This window comes from Delphinus delphis, chromosome 1 (genome assembly GCF_949987515.2).
Source record: "Delphinus delphis chromosome 1, mDelDel1.2, whole genome shotgun sequence".
Taxonomy (NCBI): domain Eukaryota; kingdom Metazoa; phylum Chordata; class Mammalia; order Artiodactyla; family Delphinidae; genus Delphinus; species Delphinus delphis.
In genome coordinates this window covers 99602901-99621526 of record NC_082683.1, presented here as the reverse complement: position 1 = coordinate 99621526, position 18626 = coordinate 99602901, and the positions used below count along the sequence as shown (strand labels likewise).

Sequence of the window (18626 nt, the reverse complement as noted above, 5' to 3'; positions counted from 1 at the left end):
AGCGCTGGACGAAGAATGGCCGAGAAGTGGAGAGTAGGGGAGAGACTCCAATGCCCAGCGGGCCGTGCGCGGGCGGCGCTTGCGCGGTACGCGGACGGGGGGGCGGTCGGGCCATTTAAATGTGTGTTTGTGGGTGAAATGGCTGCGCAGGTCGGAGCGGTCCGCATAGTACGGGCGGTGGCGGGGCAGGAGGAGCCGGACAAAGAGGGGAAGGAGAAACCCCACGCTGGGGTCTCGCCGCGGGGAGTGAAGCGGCAGCGCCGAGCGAGCAGTGGGGGGTCTCAGGAGAAGCGGGGGCGGCCGAGCCAGGACCCCCCTCTCGCTCCCCCTCACCGGCGGCGTCGCAGCCGCCAACATCCCGGGCCGCTGCCGCCTACGAATGCAGCCCCAGCCGTCCCAGGCCCTGTTGAGCCTCTGCTCCTGCCTCCTCCGCCGCCACCTTCGCTGGCACCCGCCGGGCCCGCTGTTGCTGCCCCGCTCCCGGCCCCGGGCACTTCGGCCCTCTTCACCTTCTCGCCCCTGACGGTGAGCGCGGCCGGGCCCAAGCATAAGGGCCACAAGGAGCGGCACAAGCACCATCACCACCGCGGCTCTGATGGTGACCCCGGCTCCTGCGTTCCGGGAGAGCTCAAGCACAAGGACAAGCAGGAAAACGGCGAGAGGACTGGAGGGGTGCCTCTAATCAAGGCCCCCAAGAGAGGTGAGAGCAGCCGAACTGCCCCGAGCTTGGGCTCTATCTAGGTCTCTCTCTGTTGCGATATCCCGCCCCTTTAGCCCTGAAAGACTCCAGCTCCCTGCTTACCTCCTGCTGCTCTACTCCCCTAAGCCCACTGGGGTGGATCCTGGATTTCAAACCGTTGACACCGTCTGACCTACTTGAAGCTTCTCGCTTCGAGGCCGAGCTGTCAGTTACTAACCCCCTTACCAGTTCCCCCTCCCCGAACCTTTACCAACGTTTGTTTTCAAATTCGCCAGGGTTTCCGCGCCGCGCGGTCCTTGGCGTGGGATTAGTAGGTGGGGTATTGAAAACTGCCTGTCTAAAGTAAAGGCTTGTCGGTGAAATCCCTTTTTTCCTTGTTTTCTTTGATGGAAAGCTTGAATATTCACTCTCCTCTGCTCCACAATATTCACGAGTATGGTTTGGGGCTTTAAGGAGTTTGAATTTGTACCGAGATTAGGCTCGACTCACTGGTTGCCTTAGCTTCTTCAAGGTGAGATATCAAACGCAGTTTATCTTGGTTCTTTTTTTATGTGGAAGTAAAACTCATTTTTAATTTTCATATGAAATCTTAATTTTCAGAAAAGGGATGGGGAAGGTTTTCTCTCCCCTTTGATCCTAGAAAATAGGACCAACCAAGCCTCTGAAAAGTTCAGTAGGAGATAGTAGAGACAAGAATTCCAGTTGCTTTTTCATCTGCCCGGTGCAACAGATTGAGAATTTATTTATTTCCAGTAAACTCACTAAAGTCAAGAATATTTAGCCCAGAAAATGTAGGACTATCTGAGTGTGGGTTCTAGAGAAGTTAGGTTGACCAAAATTGCAGTTTTCATATTCCCAAGAACCTGTAGCATTTATTTACTTTCTCTTTAGAAGAAGGGTATGGTGGGGGGAGGGATAAGAATTTTGATTATGCCATGTGTTTGTATTTTGTATATGATTTTATATAATTTGTTAGAGTTGTCTCCTCAAGAAGAGTTTAAAATACTTTTATGTTTCTTAGTACTGGGGCAGTTATTACGTGTTAATGAACTAGTCTTTCAATCTCAAGTTTGGTGAGTCTTGGATTTCTTCAACATATTTGGTCTTAACCTAGGCCTAATTAATTTGTGTGTGTGTGTGGGGGGGGCTACTTCCAGATAGTGCAGTTTGTTGCAAATAATTGCTCAGTAATTTTTTATTGAATTGAACTAAATCTTTCTTCCTTTGGTGGTATCCAAGTCTTATCCTCAGGAGTAGAATTTGTGCCAAACTGACAGGAATGCCAATTTCCACCACTAATATGCAGTGATCTTGCTCTCTTTTATTTGTGTGTGTGTGTGCCTTTATTTCTCACCTTCTCATTTCATGTGTGTATGTGTTTTTGTGTGTTTCAACTGTACAGAGCTAGAGGGAATCTTAGAGATCATCTAAGTCAAATTTGTATTGTTGAAGAGTGAAAACTGAGGCCTAAAGTAGTGAAGAGACTTGTCTAGTCACAGTTAATTAGTAACAGGTACCAAAAAAAAAAAAAAAGATCATTGATCTAATAGGGAGTAGAACCCAGGTCTCCTGAATCCAAGTTCAAGCTTCATCCTCCAGCTGCATGATGTTGCTTTCTCTGTTTGCTATTCATGTTTTCCACTTTTTTGCTTATCTTTTCCCTGTGCCTTGGCATCAGAGTGACAGTAGCCAGTCCTATTAAGAATTTCTGTCCTAGCCCCCTTTTATGGGAGGATAGCGGCAAATACATGTATAATAGTTCATAACACAGTGTGCGTCTCTGAAAATTGCAGAGGCCATGTCTTTAAAAAACAGACAAAAACAAACTTTTAACCCAGTGCTGCCTGACAGAACTTTCTATGATGATGAAAATGTTTTCTATAAATGTGTTGTCCAGTATGGTAGCCATTAGTCATATGTGGCCCTTGAACAAATCTTGAAGACTTGAAATGTGGCTAGTGTGACTGAGGAACTGAATTTTTAATTTTATTTCTAATTAATTTATAACTAAATAGTCCTTTTGGCTCTTGGCTACCACACTGGACAGTGCAGTCCAAACATTTGTGGTTTGCTAGTATGTGAAGGAGGAAAGTAGGTTAAGATTAGGTCATTTAAACATTTTAACTTTTAAAAAAATTGAGATATAATTGACACATATTATTTTTAATGTTATAATGATTCATTATTTGTATATATTGCAAAATGATCACCACAATAACTCCAGTGTAAACATTTTGACTTTTGAATGAGAGACTGTTGGATTATATATTCTGGAGGGAAAGATTCCCTTGCCAAATATGTTGGGGAAAAAACAATAGCCTCCTAGCTCTATGACACACACTGGCATTTTAAAAGTTCTGAGAATCTTACAGAAAATAAACTGGTTTAACCTTTGTTTAATCCACGGTTTTGCACTACACTTTGATGGATACCTTTTGTTTTTCCACTAAATATCTTTATACTTATTATAGTGATGTGCTGGAGGCATGCCTCTGGAGTCAATCTGAGTTTAAATCGTGGCTCTACCACTTACTGTGTGACCATGGACAAATTACTTTAAGCTCCCTCAGTTCCAGTTTTCCTGTCTGTAAAATGGGGTTGTGGTATTTCTTTTATAAGATTGTTTATGGCTTAAGTGAGACAATATGTGGAAAGCACTTAAGTGTCTGGCTGTTATTAAGTACTGTTAAAACTGCTTTTTGTTATTTTATCATGCTTGATCCTTGAAACAACTCTAAGATTAATAAGGAGAGTGGCTAGACCCTTGTTATTTACAGAACTATGTCTTCCCTTTCCTTATCCGCAGGTTTTCAGAAACTCTTTTAACTTTTTATTTTGAGATAATTATATATTCACAGGAAATGGCAAAAATAGTACAGGGAGGTCTTTACTCTTCACTAATTTCCTCCGAAGGTTACATTTTACATAACTATTGTATAATATCAACACCAGAAAATTAACAAATTAACATTGGTACAATGGTGTGTGTATAATTTTGTGCCATTTTAACACCTGTAGATTAGTTTAACTACCACTGCAGTCAAGGTACACAACTATTCCATCACCACAAAGATGCCCCTTGTGCTATCTCTTTGTAATCTTAGAACTTCCTGTGTCTCCCCACCTTCCCCAACCCCTAGAAACCACTAATTTGTTCTCCAACCCATAATTTAGTCATTCTGAGGATGTTACATAAATGGAATATATATGGTATGTGATCTTTTGAGATTTTTTTCCCGCTCAGAATGTCCTTGAGATCTATTCAAGTTGTATGTATCAATAGCTCATTTTTTTTTCATTACTGAGTAGTGTTCTATGGTATCACAGTATAGTCACATTTTAGTCACCTGTTGAAGGACATTTTGGTTGTTTCCAATTTGGCCATTATGAATAAAGCTTCTATGAACATTCATGTTCAGGTTTTTGTGTGGATGTAAATTTTCATTTTTCTGTGAATGCAATTGCTGGGTCATGTGGTTAAGTATATGTTTTTTTTAAATTTTTTATTTTTGGAAGATATCGCCAGACTATTTTCTGGAATATCTGTACCACTTTACATTCCCACCAGCAATATATGAGAGATCCACTTTCTCCACATCCTTGCCAGTGTCTGGTATTGTTACTATTTTTATTTTATCTGTTTTAATAATGTGTAATGATACCTCATCGTGGACTTAAGTTGCATCTCCCCAATGGCTAGTGATATTTAACATCTTTTCATGCCATCATTTGCTGTCCATATAGTCTCATCAGTAAAATGTCTCTTTAGTTTTTTGCCCATTTTCTAATTGAATTGTTTGCTTTTTTACTATTGAGTTTTGAGAATTCTTGATATATTACAGATATGTATATTCTTTATCAGAATAATGGTTTGCAAATATTTTCTCCCACTCTGTTGTTTGTCTTTCCATCCTCTTAACAGGGTCTTTCAGAGAGCAAACATTTTAAATTTTGTTAAAGTCTAATTTGTTGATTTTCTTTTATAGATTATGTTTTTGGTGTCATGTCTGAGGTCCCAAGACCTAGGTCCCATAGATTTTCTCCTGTTGTTTTCCCAAAAGTTTTATTTAACTTTAACTTTTACATTTGAATCTCTGATCCATTTGAGTTAATTTTGTATAATGTGTGTGGTTTAGGTTCTTTTTTTTTTTTTTGCCTATGATATCCAACTGCTCCAGCTCCTTTTGTTGAAAAGACCATCCTTCCTCCATCGAATTACTTTTGTACCTTTTTCAAAAATCAAGTTCCACTACCTATTTTTGTACAACCTTTGAGCTAAGAATGGTTTTTACATTTTAAATGGTTGGAAAAAATCCATGACATATGAAATCATATGAAATTCAAGTTCAGTGTCCAGAAATAAAGTTTTATTGGGACACCACTCCACTCATTCAATTGTATTGTCTCTGGGAGTTTTTGCACTACAGCAGTACAGCCAGTAGTTGGGTGGGATAGACGATATGGCCTGCAAAGCTTATGATCTGGCTCTTCGTAGAAGAAGTTTGCTGATCCCTGAGATAGATCATTCAGCTGAGAGACCTGTTCCTGCACACCAGCCCGACAGTACTCAATCCAAATTCATGTATAGGTTAATTATAAATTTTGATTCCAGACATTTGGAGTTGCTCATAAATAGTTGAAACAAAAATTTGATCTGTAAATGCTAAGGTAAACTTGCTTTGTATGTAAAATGGGAAGTATAGTGACTTTTGAAGAGCTGAAGTGTCACACTTTAGCTTTTCTAGTTAGTATATGATAGAACTGAATCTAGAACCCAGTTTTTTTGACTCATGGTCCAGTTAGCTTTTCACTTTCCACTAAGTACATTTGCATTGTTAATAAAGAGATACTAAAATATTGTTTGATTCTTGCAAGCAACAGGCTTGAATCTTAATTAAATGATAGTTACCTGTGTCTTTTGAAATCTTAATTTTTTCTGTCCCTCTTATTGCTCATAAAAGCCTAAAACAAACTTCCTCAAAAAAAACTCCATCAAAAAAAGTAATGCTTCTTCTTAATTATTCTTGGCTAATAAATTAATGATTTTAGTAGTATTTTAATATTTTTTTAAAAAAGGAAAGGAGGAAGTTGATTTCCATAGCTCTCTTCTCCACTGTCATTAAAATGACAGGATTGCTCTTATATACTCTAGTGAGGCAGGCTTCCTTTCTCACATTTTTCATCTTTGACCAACTGCCCAACTGCTCTCACAGGGAAAGAGTCCCTAAGTCACACAACAAATTGAAATTTTCTGTGATGTCAAAAAGCTATTGGCAGGAATTTTAATTTAGAAATAGTTTATTGTTTTCAGTGATAGGAGTGGGGAATTATTGGGGGATTATACAGAGGACTGAGATAAACAGATAATCTCATTTATCAGAGCAACACCTTCAGGGACTGATATTTTACTTTACCTGCCTAGAGAGAGGCAAACAGGCCTTTAAGGACATTTTTTGCATAACCTAAATAATGTTATTTTTGTGATTATGTAGGATTATCTTGTCGTGGGCACTCAGTAAAATATTTGTTGAATGTAGTGATGCTCCATTTATTGGAGGTTTTTCCAAGCCACCTCAAGTCCATTAGTTGTAATTAGATAATTTTAGTTGATCATCTAAGGGGAGTAGATAGAGAAGGCAGAAAGAAGAGTTTTGGAGTCAGGTAAGAGTTTGAATCTAGGTTGTCACCTGTTACCTTTGTGACCTAATATAGGTAACATATCTTGTTTCAAGCTCTGTTTTTTTCTCCGTAAAAAGGATTTATATATCTACTTCACTGGTTTGTTTGGAGATTAAAATGAGATAACATACATGATCCCTAGCAGACACTTGATGAATAATAGTTTTCTTCCCTCTTTCAGAGATTTTTCCCCTTTTAATGTGATTCTCTGTGGTCCACCTCATTGTACTCTAGGTTGATAATTTCTAGCTCTAGTTTTTTTTTTTTAATTAATTAATTAATTTGGCTGTGTCGGGTGTTAGTTGTGGCATACGGGATCTTCCTTGCGGGGTGTGGGCTTCTCTCCAGTTGTGGCATGCAGGCTTAGTTGCCCCGCGGCATATGGGATCTTAGCTCCCCGACCAGGGATCGACTGAACCTGCGTCCCTTGCATTGGAAGGCGGATTCTTTTCTTTTTCCTTTTTCTTTCTTTCTTTTTTTTTTTTTTAACGGTACGCGGGTCTCTCATTATTGCGGCCTCTCCCGTTGCGGAGCACAGGCTCCGGACGCGCAGGCTCAGCGGCCATGGCTCACGGGCCCAGCCGCTCCGCGGCATGTGGGATCCTCCCGGACCGGGGCACGAACCCGTGTCCCCTGCATCGGCAGGCGGACTCTCAACCACTGCGCCGCCAGGGAAGCCCTCTTTTTTCTTTTTTTAAAAAAAAATAATTAATTTATTTTTGGCTGCGTTGGGTCTTCGTTGCTGCGTGTGGGCTTTCTCTAGTTGCGGTGAGTGGGGGCTACTCTTCGTTGCTGTGTGCGGGCTTCTCATTGCGGTGGCTTCTTGTTGCGGAGCACGGGCTCTAGGCACACAGGCTTCAGTAGTTGTGGCACGTGGGCTCAGTAGTTGTGGCTTGTGGGCTCTAGAACGCAGGCTCAGTAGTTGTGGCACACGGGCCTAGTTGCCCTGTGGCATGTGGGATCTTCCTGGACCAGGGCTCGAACCCGTGTCCCCTGCATTGGCAGGCAGATTGTTAACCACTGCGCCACCAGGGAAGTCCCTGGAAGGCAGATTCTTAACCACTGGACCACCAGGGAAGTCCCTCTAGCTCTAGTTTTGATATCCCAGAATTATTGCCAATTATTTCAAGAAATGTTATCAAATATTATTATTATGAAAATGATAAAAATGGTGAGGGAGGACTTAGTTATGTGTCAAATACTGAGATGAGGGCTTTATATTCATTGTCTCATTTAATTCTTACAATAACTCTGAAATAGATACTAGCATTAATAACATTTTAGATGGTAAAAGTTTAAGGAGATTTATGCGCTTGCCCAGAGGTCTTAGTGAGTAGTGGAGCTGGGACATTAACCTGGGTGTGTCTAACTGTAAAAGCATCTGCTCTTCAATAACATACTCTACTGCCTCTACAATTAAACTTTTTGCAGTAATAATAGCAGTTAACATGTGTGGAGTATTTGTCATGTTCCGGGACTATTCTAAATACTTACATGCTTTGTTTCATTTACTCTGCACACTGATTTTATGAGGAGGTACTGTTGTTTTCCCCATTTTACTAATGAGAAACAAGGTACAAAGAAATTAACTTGCAAAAGGTAATACTGCTAGGAAGGGGTAGGACAGGGATTCAAATCTAGCCAATCACTCTTAAACACCATAATTAGAGGGGTGGCAGGTAAAGTAAGGCAGTGTTGTAACTGTACAGTGATTTACTAAAATGATGGCTTCCAGATCTGCAGTTTTTTGTTTTTCCTTTTTAGTCAGGATGTTATGTGGAGCTGGAAGAACTTTTAATAAGACCAAAGAGAATTTACTTTCAGAAAATAAAACTTTAGCCTTTATTCTGTATTATGATTAATAAAATATAAAAAATTATAATTGTTTTGCTTTTGCTCATCCACCATAATTTTTAGGAAGTGAGGATATTACATATTTTTCAGTTCTAAGCTGTAATTCAAACATAAGAATGGTGTTAATGAACTTAAGTTTTGTAATGTGGAAAGGTAATTTCGTTTTCATTAATGAAAGCTTTCAATAGTGATGTTAAATAAATGACACTATTTAATAGCTGATAATATTAATGGTATTAGCACATATGAGGATTTTATTGATAGTGTCATGTATTAATCTATAGTTATAATGACCTTTTTTTAAGACAGCCAACAATTTATCTCTCAGATGTTTGTATCTTCCTCTGTAGAGTTACATACTTCTTTTTATATTTAATTTCACAGTTTGATATGTGAAAGCTTTTCTTAATCACAGATACAGTGTATCTTGGCTCTTTTTCTATAAAAGAACTGGTGTCAATAAATATTCACTTCTGCACTGTAGGGAAATACTCAAATTATTACTTCCTGAATACATTCTCTGGAAAGCTAAAAACACTCTACCAGAAATGGAAAGATTGTGAAGACTTGAGACATTGATTTTTTTAAAAAATTGATATATAATTGACATACAACATTATGTAAGTTTAAGGTATACAACATTGATTTGAAATATTTATTGCAAAAACTTTCTTTTAAATAACATTTTTAATGCTAGGAAAGACAACCCCAGTATCATTCTTCTAAAGCACCGGTGACTAACTTACTGTAATAACCTTTAACAACTTTGTGTATGTATGCCATTCTCAATTAGTTGCCATCACAATAATTCAAAAATAAATTTTGTTTATTCATGGAAATTCATTAGCTAGTGTGATACAAGTAGTCTCAAATTTCTGTATAAACAAAGGCAAGTTTTATCTCAGCCTTAGATAAGAATCAAAATTTGAAAAATAGGATTAGTGAGGAGATTGAAATTTATTTTAGACTTTTATGTTGAAATATGAGATTACAATCAATTTAAGGCCCTTTTCATTTCCTTGTGCAGTGTTTTTTTTGAGATGGGTTGTGTTAGACTAATTAAATCGTTCTCATATAAATGAGTTTTGGAATGAAACCCACAGAGCCTTGGCCATGATAGAAATACCATTGGTAAGCTGATAGTAGTATAGAAAATGTGTTACAATCAAGGCAGCTCCTTCTTGGTGTTAATTTCAGTGGCAGATCTAGGTCACAATTCATCTTCTGCATACCAAATACCTCCTCTGAAGCTTAAAATAACCTATCTATTCATAGGTATTTTTTCTTTTTCTTTCTCTTTCTTTTTCTTTGCTTTTTTTTTTTTTCCCCCTGTGAAATTGCCAAAACATTTAGCAGAGGGTAATTAGATGACTATTTTAAAATTGGTCTAACCTTTATATTTAATGGCATTAACATTTAGTTGCTTGGGAGAATTGCCCAAATTACTGATTTGATATATGGGAAAAGTATTTAGATTAATTTTATCTGGTGAGAAATACAAATTACTGTTACTACGTATTTTAAGAATTCTCAAAGATCTAGTTACATATAAAATAAAAGATTGCTTTTCCTCTTGCCACTTTAAACAATCTAATTACATTATATTTTGGTATATGATTTCAGTTTACCTATAAGTGATGCTTGCAAATGAAGGGCTTTCTTTTTGTTGTTTAAAATCAAATATTAAACAGAATGAAAGTCATTTGGTATCTGTACACTCACTTTAAAGTCTGACTTGTACATTTAAATATTTTCCTTAGAAGGTTTTATAACTTCTGTAATATCTGGTGACTTGGAATGATTTTGTATTGAGTGGTGCAATTTGTCATATATTTACACATTATACCAAGTAAATTCTTTACTGTAAAAGTTATTGAACTTGTTCTTCCCAGATGTAGTAATAGGATTAATTGGAGTATCTGTCTTAACACTGAATTACTTGAATCATGTCAGAAGTACTGTTTATGGGTGGATAAATTCTATACAATAAATACCACACCAAGCTTGAAGGTTGGTCAGGACTATACCTGTTATTTAATCCTGAATATTTCTTGCTGGGACTATTTCCCAACTAGTAAATAAAGATGCTGTTCTATTTTTGGTTTATCAATCTGTGATACTCCTTTAAAAATTAAAAGTAATATTTTAAATTATAAAAGTAATGCATGTTTATTATAGAAATTAGAAAATATAGGTAAGCAAAAAAGAAGAAAGCTAGACATTTATAATCCTATACCGGCCTAGATAACTAGCATTAATACCTTGGTGTATATTTTTACAGATAGTTTTCTGTGTTGTGTATATATGAAATATATATAGATAAGTCATACGTTTTTCTCTTTAGGTCCTTTGCTTCTCTCTAGAATATTTTTCCCTAGAAAACATTGCCTGGCTTGTCTTATTATTTAGGACTCAGCCTAAATGTCATCTCCTAAAGAGAGCTTCCCCAGCATCTAGAGTAGCATACTGATACTTTCTCTTTGAAGTCCAAATAGATTATAAGGTCCAAGAGGGTAGGGATCATATCTGTCTCAGTCAACACTGTATCTCTAGTGCTCAGCAGTGTCTCTGGCATATAGTAGGTACTTAATAAATGTTTGAATGAATATTTAATATTATAAAAATAAGATCAGATTATACATATGTTAGATGCTCTGGAAAGAAAGGTAAGATACATACCACTGACCTTAGATTGCTTACAGTCTAGAGGAAAGGTGGAAAATTAATGTGTTAAGTGCTGTAATAGGGGAAGTACAGTATTAAGGAAGCACATAGTAGGAGTAGCTATCCAAATTGGGTGGGAAAGAGTTGTTGGAGAAGGCTTTCTGGAAGCGTGACAATGTAAACATTTCATAACCTTGTAATTTGTCAGTTCTTTTTACCTATAATATAATTTAGAATGGCTGGGTAGTATTTTATCAGTATGTAAGTACCAGAGTTTAATCCATATTCTGTTTTTAGTCATTTAGGGGATTCCCTAAATAACACTGTCGTGGATATCTTTATGTTAACTTTTCTTAGTTATTTTCTTGGGTAATTTTTACTTGGGGGTGGAATTTATGGGACCAAGAATTATAAATATTTCCAAGGCTTTGGTGCATATTCATTTTGGGGGTACCAAATTGCCCTCCATGAAGGTTGTACCAGTTTATATTTCTAGCAACAGTGTATAAGAATTCCCTCCCACCCCCAGTCTTGCCAATTTGTTAGGCAAAATGGTGTCTTAACAGCTTAATTTGTCTTTGATTCGCCTGTATATATCATAGTAACTTTGTAGACAAACAGCAAAATATGGCGAGCTTTAATTTAGATTTTACAGTGGTTCCTGAACAGATATTCCATACAGTATGGCATATGTGAAATTATTTGGATATTATCTTTAGTTTTGATTGTAAGTCATATTAAGTTATATGCTTACCTTTGCATTACCTACTTTTTAGCATAATTTTCAATCCAGAATATTTTTGTATTTTAAGATCTTTGTCTCATTCATTTTATAAACATGTAAATTATAGTGGCAAATTCAGAGAAACTGAGAATAGGCTATTTAATTTGAGATTGCATACCTTAAGAAGCTTGTATGTTGACATTAGGCCTAGCAACTAACTTCTTTTTAATTATTGTGGCCAGAAACACCAGATGAAAATGGTAAAACCCAGAGAGCTGATGATTTTGTCTTGAAGAAAATAAAGAAGAAAAAGAAAAAGAAACACCGAGAAGATATGCGAGGAAGACGCCTTAAAATGTACAATAAGGAAGTACAAACCATCTGTGCTGGCCTGACCCGCATCAGTAAGGAAATCCTCACCCAAGGACAAATAAATAGCACTTCAGGAGTTAATAAGGAGTCCTTCAGGTATCTGAAAGATGAACAGCTGTGTCGATTAAATTTGGGCATGCAAGAATATCGGGTACCCCAGGGAGTACAAACACCTTTTATGACTCACCAGGAACATTCTATTCGTAGAAATTTCTTAAAAACAGGTACTAAATTTAGCAACTTTATTCATGAGGAACACCAGTCCAATGGTGGTGCTCTTGTCCTTCATGCTTACATGGATGAACTCTCATTTTTGTCTCCAATGGAGATGGAGAGATTTTCTGAGGAGTTTCTTGCTTTGACATTCAGTGAAAACGAGAAAAATGCTGCTTACTATGCTTTAGCAATAGTGCATGGAGCGGCCGCTTATCTCCCAGACTTCTTGGACTACTTTGCTTTTAATTTCCCCAACACTCCAGTGAAAATGGAAATTCTGGGCAAGAAAGATATTGAAACAACCACCATTTCAAATTTTCACACTCAGGTAAGGTAAAATCATTGTTAAATTATTTAGTAAATACAGGTTACAGTATCTCAAAAGTTTTAACTTCATTCTGTTGCATAGCACATACCAGAACACTTTTGATTAAAATTCATGGTGGTAAAAGTGGTTAAAATTGTTTTTTTATAACTCTGATTGAAAAATCTTAATTCCTGAAGTTCTTTGGGATGTGGCTTCTTACTTGCTTGGTCTAAGAAATGTTTTATACATGTTTTATGTCATTTTTTGTGGAACAAATTTTTGTGGAAAATCAGCTTGAAAACCAATTCAGTTTTTCACAATTTGGATAATGTTTAGTATGGAGGATGTGATTTCGATCTGATAGCCTCAAGGTAACTTTAGTTAAGACTTACTTTTTATGTCATAATAAAACACATGAGGGCATTGGCCTGTTTATTTGTCAGGTTTTTGCTGTTCTTGTTTCTCTTCTTTCAGTAACTTGTTGGCAGTCTGTCCCAGAAACATACCCCATTTATGTGACTTGGAAGTGTCACTAGGAAGACCGCCATAGCCTCTGCTCCTTCTGCCTTTGCACTGTTGTAGGTGAAGACATTTTCTAAAGCCTTGCTTAGGCAGCTAGGCTTAAGTCAGCAGGGAAACCTCTCCTTCCTAACCAGTGGTTTTTAACCAATCATTTTTTCAATGAAGTTATTTTAGGGCATGAAAAGTGGTTGATAATGTGTCCTAGTTTTTTTCTTGCTTGCTTTTCTCATAAGGATTATGAACATGAATGGTCAGCTGTAAGTTTGTATTATAGGTATAAATTCTACACAGGTTTAGTGGAGAATATTTCCTCTTTAGAGATTTATGATTATATAACCTATTTTTTCAGGTTACCTAATAATTTGCTGCCATTCTTTTCCTTAAGATTTTTTTTTAGGTGAATAGACTTGCATAATAAGACTCTCAGCTGCCTGCATTATAGTGGTTTCAAGCCACTTAGATATATATGAAACCTTCTCTAATTTGAATCTTTTTAGTGATTCTTACCATCCTTACCTCCAATGAGGGGAGTATCCAGTTTAGATTTACGAGCTTCAGAATTTCTCTAATTGAAGTTCTCTCTGCAGTAGAGAGAGCAGGAGCAGCCAATCTGGAGAGGTCGCAAGATGGGGCTGCCCAAGATGTTGGAACACGATGTGCAATAAAGGGCTTCGTCTTGGATTTTGGCCTTGTTACCACAATCAGGTACCGAAGTGCTGACTTTTGTAGTAGATTTTGTTTTTTCTTTTTTTTTTTTTTAAAGGAGTTTTGCCCTTTGAAAGTTAAGGAATCCTATTTTTATAAATATTGGAAAAGGGACTGAAAACAGTGCTTTTATTATAGTCCATAATCCTCCTAAGTCCCTATTTAACAAAGAAAGATATTGCTGAGAGCAGAATTAATGTGCTCTATCATTTTTTTAGTTTAGAAAAATGCAGCAAATTTTCTCTTCTAATTGATAGACCAGCAAGCATATCTGAGAAATAAGCCAGAAACTTGGGGGGAAAGAAAGTCTTGGTTTTGTAATGGTGACTTTTTAACTTTCATATTAGTCTCTATAGAGGATCAAGCTTATATGTCAATAGACAGTACCCAGTCTAAATAGTTAATAGAAGAAAATATCTCTAAATATTCCCTGCTGATTTTTGTCCTCCAATTAATTTTTTTAATGGAGCTGAAATTTAAATGACTGTACCAACAACTTACCTTGAGATTTACTTTGAGATTTATAAAATAACCACTTTTTAAGAACATATCAGTTTATTATTAAGTTAAATATCATTAATTACTTCAACCACATAAGAATATTGAGGACTATTAAGTAAGTCTTGTGCTCTGGTGATCCGGTAACTTAATTTTATTTATGAATTTTCAGTCATTGGAGAGACATACGGGGTGCGTATAGGAGGTTGTCGTAGCCCATGAAACTATTTTGCAACCAGAATCTTCGGCATACGTTGGGATGGAAGCTAATACAGTAGTTCAAATTTGTTTAGCACTTCATGGTTTATAGAAATGCTTTCACATTCATATCTTAATATTTGAAATAATCTGTGGGGGTAGGTATGCAATTTTATCTGTTTTCCATTGAAGAAACTGAGGCTTGGAGATGTTCATTGTTATACAGGGTCACGTAGCTAGTATATAGAAATGGGGAATTCCCTGGCGGTCCGGTGGTTAGGACTCAGAGCTTTCACTGCCAAGGGCCTGGGTTCAATCCCCGGTTGGGGAACTAAGATCCCACAAGCCGTGGGGGTACACCCACCCCCCAAAAAGAAAAAGAAATAGTATGCAAACCTAAGCCACCTGAAAATTGATACATTGTTTTACCATACTCCTTCCCTCATTGGAATATGAGACTAGTGCTTTTATTTGTCTAAACATTGGAGAAGAGACTGATGTTTTATTTGTCTAAACATTCTGGTCAGTGAAATTAAAATAACTCAGTTTAACACAATATTCAGAAAGCTATTCTATTATTTTTCACAAATAACTTTAGATTGTTGGGAATTAAGTGAATACGTTAGGAATTCTGTGTTTTGTGAAGTCTTATGAAGTTCTGTTAAGCCTATAAATAAAGCGAGGTAAGTTTATTACGTTATAGACACAGTTAATACAAGTTATTTATAGTTTAAATATGTAGCCATGATAATTATTCATGACTATAGTTGAAGACAGTTTATTCAGCAAACATGTATTGAGAGCCTACCATGTACTGCACAATATGTTCTTAAAAGGACTAATTGATGAGCTCAGTCTAGTGGAAGAGATGAATAAACCAGCAATTATAATATAGTTTGATAAATACTAGAATAGAGGTATATACAGGCAAAACCCTATAATAGAGGGAGCACAGTTTGTGGTGTTACCTAACTCAGACTTGAAGTGATTGGAAAAGGCATTTTAAAGATTGTGATGCTTGAGTACAGTCTTTAAAGAAGATTACTTAGCATAATAAGTGCATTTTAAGCAAAGCAAATAATGGCCTATGCAAACACATGGAGTCATTAGAGAATATGGCACTTTCAAGGAGCTGCAAATAGCTTGACATGCCAAGAGTACATGCTGACTGTTAAGGGGAGTTAACACTGGAGAGATAGACAAAATCAGAATTGTGAAGAGCTTTGTATGATGTGCTAAAAAAGTTATTACTTTTTCCCAAAGGTAATGGGGAATCATTGGTGAATTTTAATAGGGAAAAGCTATCAAGTTATGTTTGCAAAGATTACACAGTAGTCTGAAGGGTGAAATTGAGGAGGAAAATGAGATTGGAAGCAAGAAGACTGGTTAAACCAGTTACTGTGGTAACTAGATCGGAAATGATCCATGTCCAGACTGATATTGACATTAGAGAGGAAGAAATGAAATTTGAGAAATAATTAGAACATGGGATTAATTGCACTTGATGAGAGAGAAGGATGGAGTCTTAAAAAAATGTGGTTTGGACAAATGGGTGGATGGTGGTGCTGGTCACAAAGTCAATACAGGGTTGAAAAAGTTGGTTTCTAGGAGTGTAAGGTATTGATGAGTTCATGAGATATTTTATGTTGAGGTACTTGTGAAGACTAACAGAAATGTCTGTCAGGTAGTTGAGTAAATGGATCTAAGACTGGGAGACATCTAGGCCGGAGATGCAGAAGTTGGACCATTAGCACGTAGGTGGTCCAGGGACAGCGTTAGAAATGGAAGAGATGAAGCTATGAATGGAATTCTGTGATGCACCCACATGTATGAGGAGCATGGGAAAAGATCAAAAAGAAAGAGAGGTAGAAGGAAGGTTACGGATAAGTTTTCTAGATATTAAGAATGATGGAGGGCTTAAATATCATGTCCATATTACGGGTCAAGTAAGATAAGGACAGAAAAGTGTTAGGTTGCTTGATTAGGAATTTAATTGGACACATTATCAAGGCTGGTGCTTTGCAAACAATGACCATCTAAATACTGTAAGTTACGCTTTTTTTTTTTAGAAGCTTGCTACTTGCTCTATGAATAAATTTGATATCACTAGGGAGCTTACTAGAAATGCAGACTCTTAGACCCCTACCCAGATCTTCTGAATCAGAATCTGCATTTTAACAAGCTCCTCAGGTGATTCATATGCATATTAAGGTTTGAGGAGTACTACTTGAGAACTCACCTGTTCTATCTGGAGGAAGTAAAATGTAAGTTTGTTTTGTGCAAGAAAAATTACAATTTCTGTTACTTTTATATTTTTAAATTATTGTAGTGACAAAGCTAGGATGCACATAGAGGTGTTTTTTTTTTTTCTTTACCGTTCTATAAAACTCAGTTGTTTTAACACCAAAAGAGGTAAGTTCATGATAAATAGCAATTGAAGCACCGAGCTGATCCTCAAATTTGATTTCTTCTCTCTCAGCAGTTGATACAGGATAACTTTGTAAAGTTGTTTCCAATCTAAAGGACTACATATGTATTGATACAGTATGGTATTTTTATAATTCTGTAGGATTATTCAGGTCTAATTAAGTTTTAAATAGTCATTGGTTAATAACAATTTTGACCAAAAATTTTTAACTGTTTGTGGAATCTTTTGGTCAGTTAATAGAGAAAAATTAGTATTCACTTAGAAATTTTTTTTTTTTTGCTTAGCTGTTATATCTTGTAATTATTGGCTACTTGAAAACTTTTTTTAATGGTTTTCAACTTTGAAGTGTGATAGTTCTGCAATAAGTATGCAATCCTTAGCTCTCCTTATAAAAATGCTGTGGCAGCTGATAAACGGATTGAAAATTCAGATATTCTTCTGGTGATTTTATGGACTAAAAGGATTTTAGAGCAAGTGGGGGCCATTTCCAAGCCTTTGTTTTATAGATGAGGAAGGTCACATTTTGGTTGACCTTTCCCAAGGTTAAATAGTGGCAGATCTTCAAAGAGGAATTGTTTTTTCCTCTGTCTCTGGATGGTGTTTAATCCTGTAGGTGAGGGTTTAGCAAATTTTAACGTGCCTATAAAATGCACATTTTGATTTTGTAGGTCTGGATTGGGGCTTTAGAGTCTGCATTTCTAACAAGCTCCCGGATGATGTTGCTGGTCCAAGACTCAGCAAGGCTATAAGTGTTAGATTCTATACATGAATTGCAAATAGAAGCAACAAACGACACTAAAATATATGTGAAGTTAAATGGGGAGTTGTTTTAAGTATCACCATCTGAGACTGATTTCACCTTATAGTATCTTAAGTAATTGAAGGTCGTATATGGAGATGAAGGGTATGTGGTAGGGGAGGGAGGGGATTGATTTTACAAATATGTCTAGCATAATAGGATTTTGTTCTCTTTATCTGGCAGATGTGCGTATTTTAAGTTCTGCTTTTTTTAAAAAAAAATTTCTCCATATGTATAATATTGAAGTCTTTTACCGAGGATCATACTCTTAACTTCAGGTGGTAGTTGAAGTTCTTACAACTGTTACTGTTACCGCTATAAAATGGTAATGTCTACTGTTCAGAGAAAATCAGCAAATGTTATTTCTTCATTGTGTGTTGTGGTAAGGCTTAAAACGGGCTTATTAGGTGTTCCCCATCTTTGAGTATCATAATTAACATGTTATAGTGTACTGCTACTACTAATTAAGAGAGTAGAACTAGTAGATGCTTTGTAGCTTGGTAAATAACTTCGAAACTCTTAAGGAGCTGCACATCAGTGTGTTACATAAAAGGAGAAATAAATATTTTAGGTAGCTGACTTTATAAAGCAGTATAAAAATGGTAGGTTCTGGGTTTTTAATTTCTCATTCTAAGTACAGCTTATAATAAACTCATTTTGACTCACACTGCTATATTTTTAAAGTGGGAATGTCTTTCTGTTCACAGGTCACAAGGTTAGGAAGATTGCTGGCTAGCTTTTTCCTTTCTGTTTTTTAAACAATCAGCCCGAAAAGCCTTCTTCCTGAAACATGAGTTCTGCGCAATAATTACTAACCCCCCACCCCCACCCCCGCCACCTGCCACTCCTCCTCCAGGGTTTTTCCGTATTGTGTATTTCTAGCTTGGTGTTCTTCTAAGTTTTTCTTTTTTAAAAAGAAGTTTTGTTTGTTTGTTTTCTAGAGCAGTTTTTGGGTCACTG

The 18626-nt window shown here is 36.8% G+C and overlaps 1 protein-coding gene across 1 annotated transcript in view; it reads left to right on the top strand.

Annotated features, from left to right (window-relative positions):
- RSBN1 (round spermatid basic protein 1) overlaps positions 1 to 18626 on the top strand; it is a 42636-nt gene continuing 24010 nt past the window's right edge. Inside the window, exons 1-2 of the mRNA XM_060027539.1 lie at positions 1 to 700; positions 11864 to 12537. Of these exons, the coding sequence (XP_059883522.1) occupies positions 16 to 700; positions 11864 to 12537 (1359 nt within the window). The 5' untranslated portion in view covers positions 1 to 15. The remainder of the gene's footprint in view (positions 701 to 11863; positions 12538 to 18626) is intronic.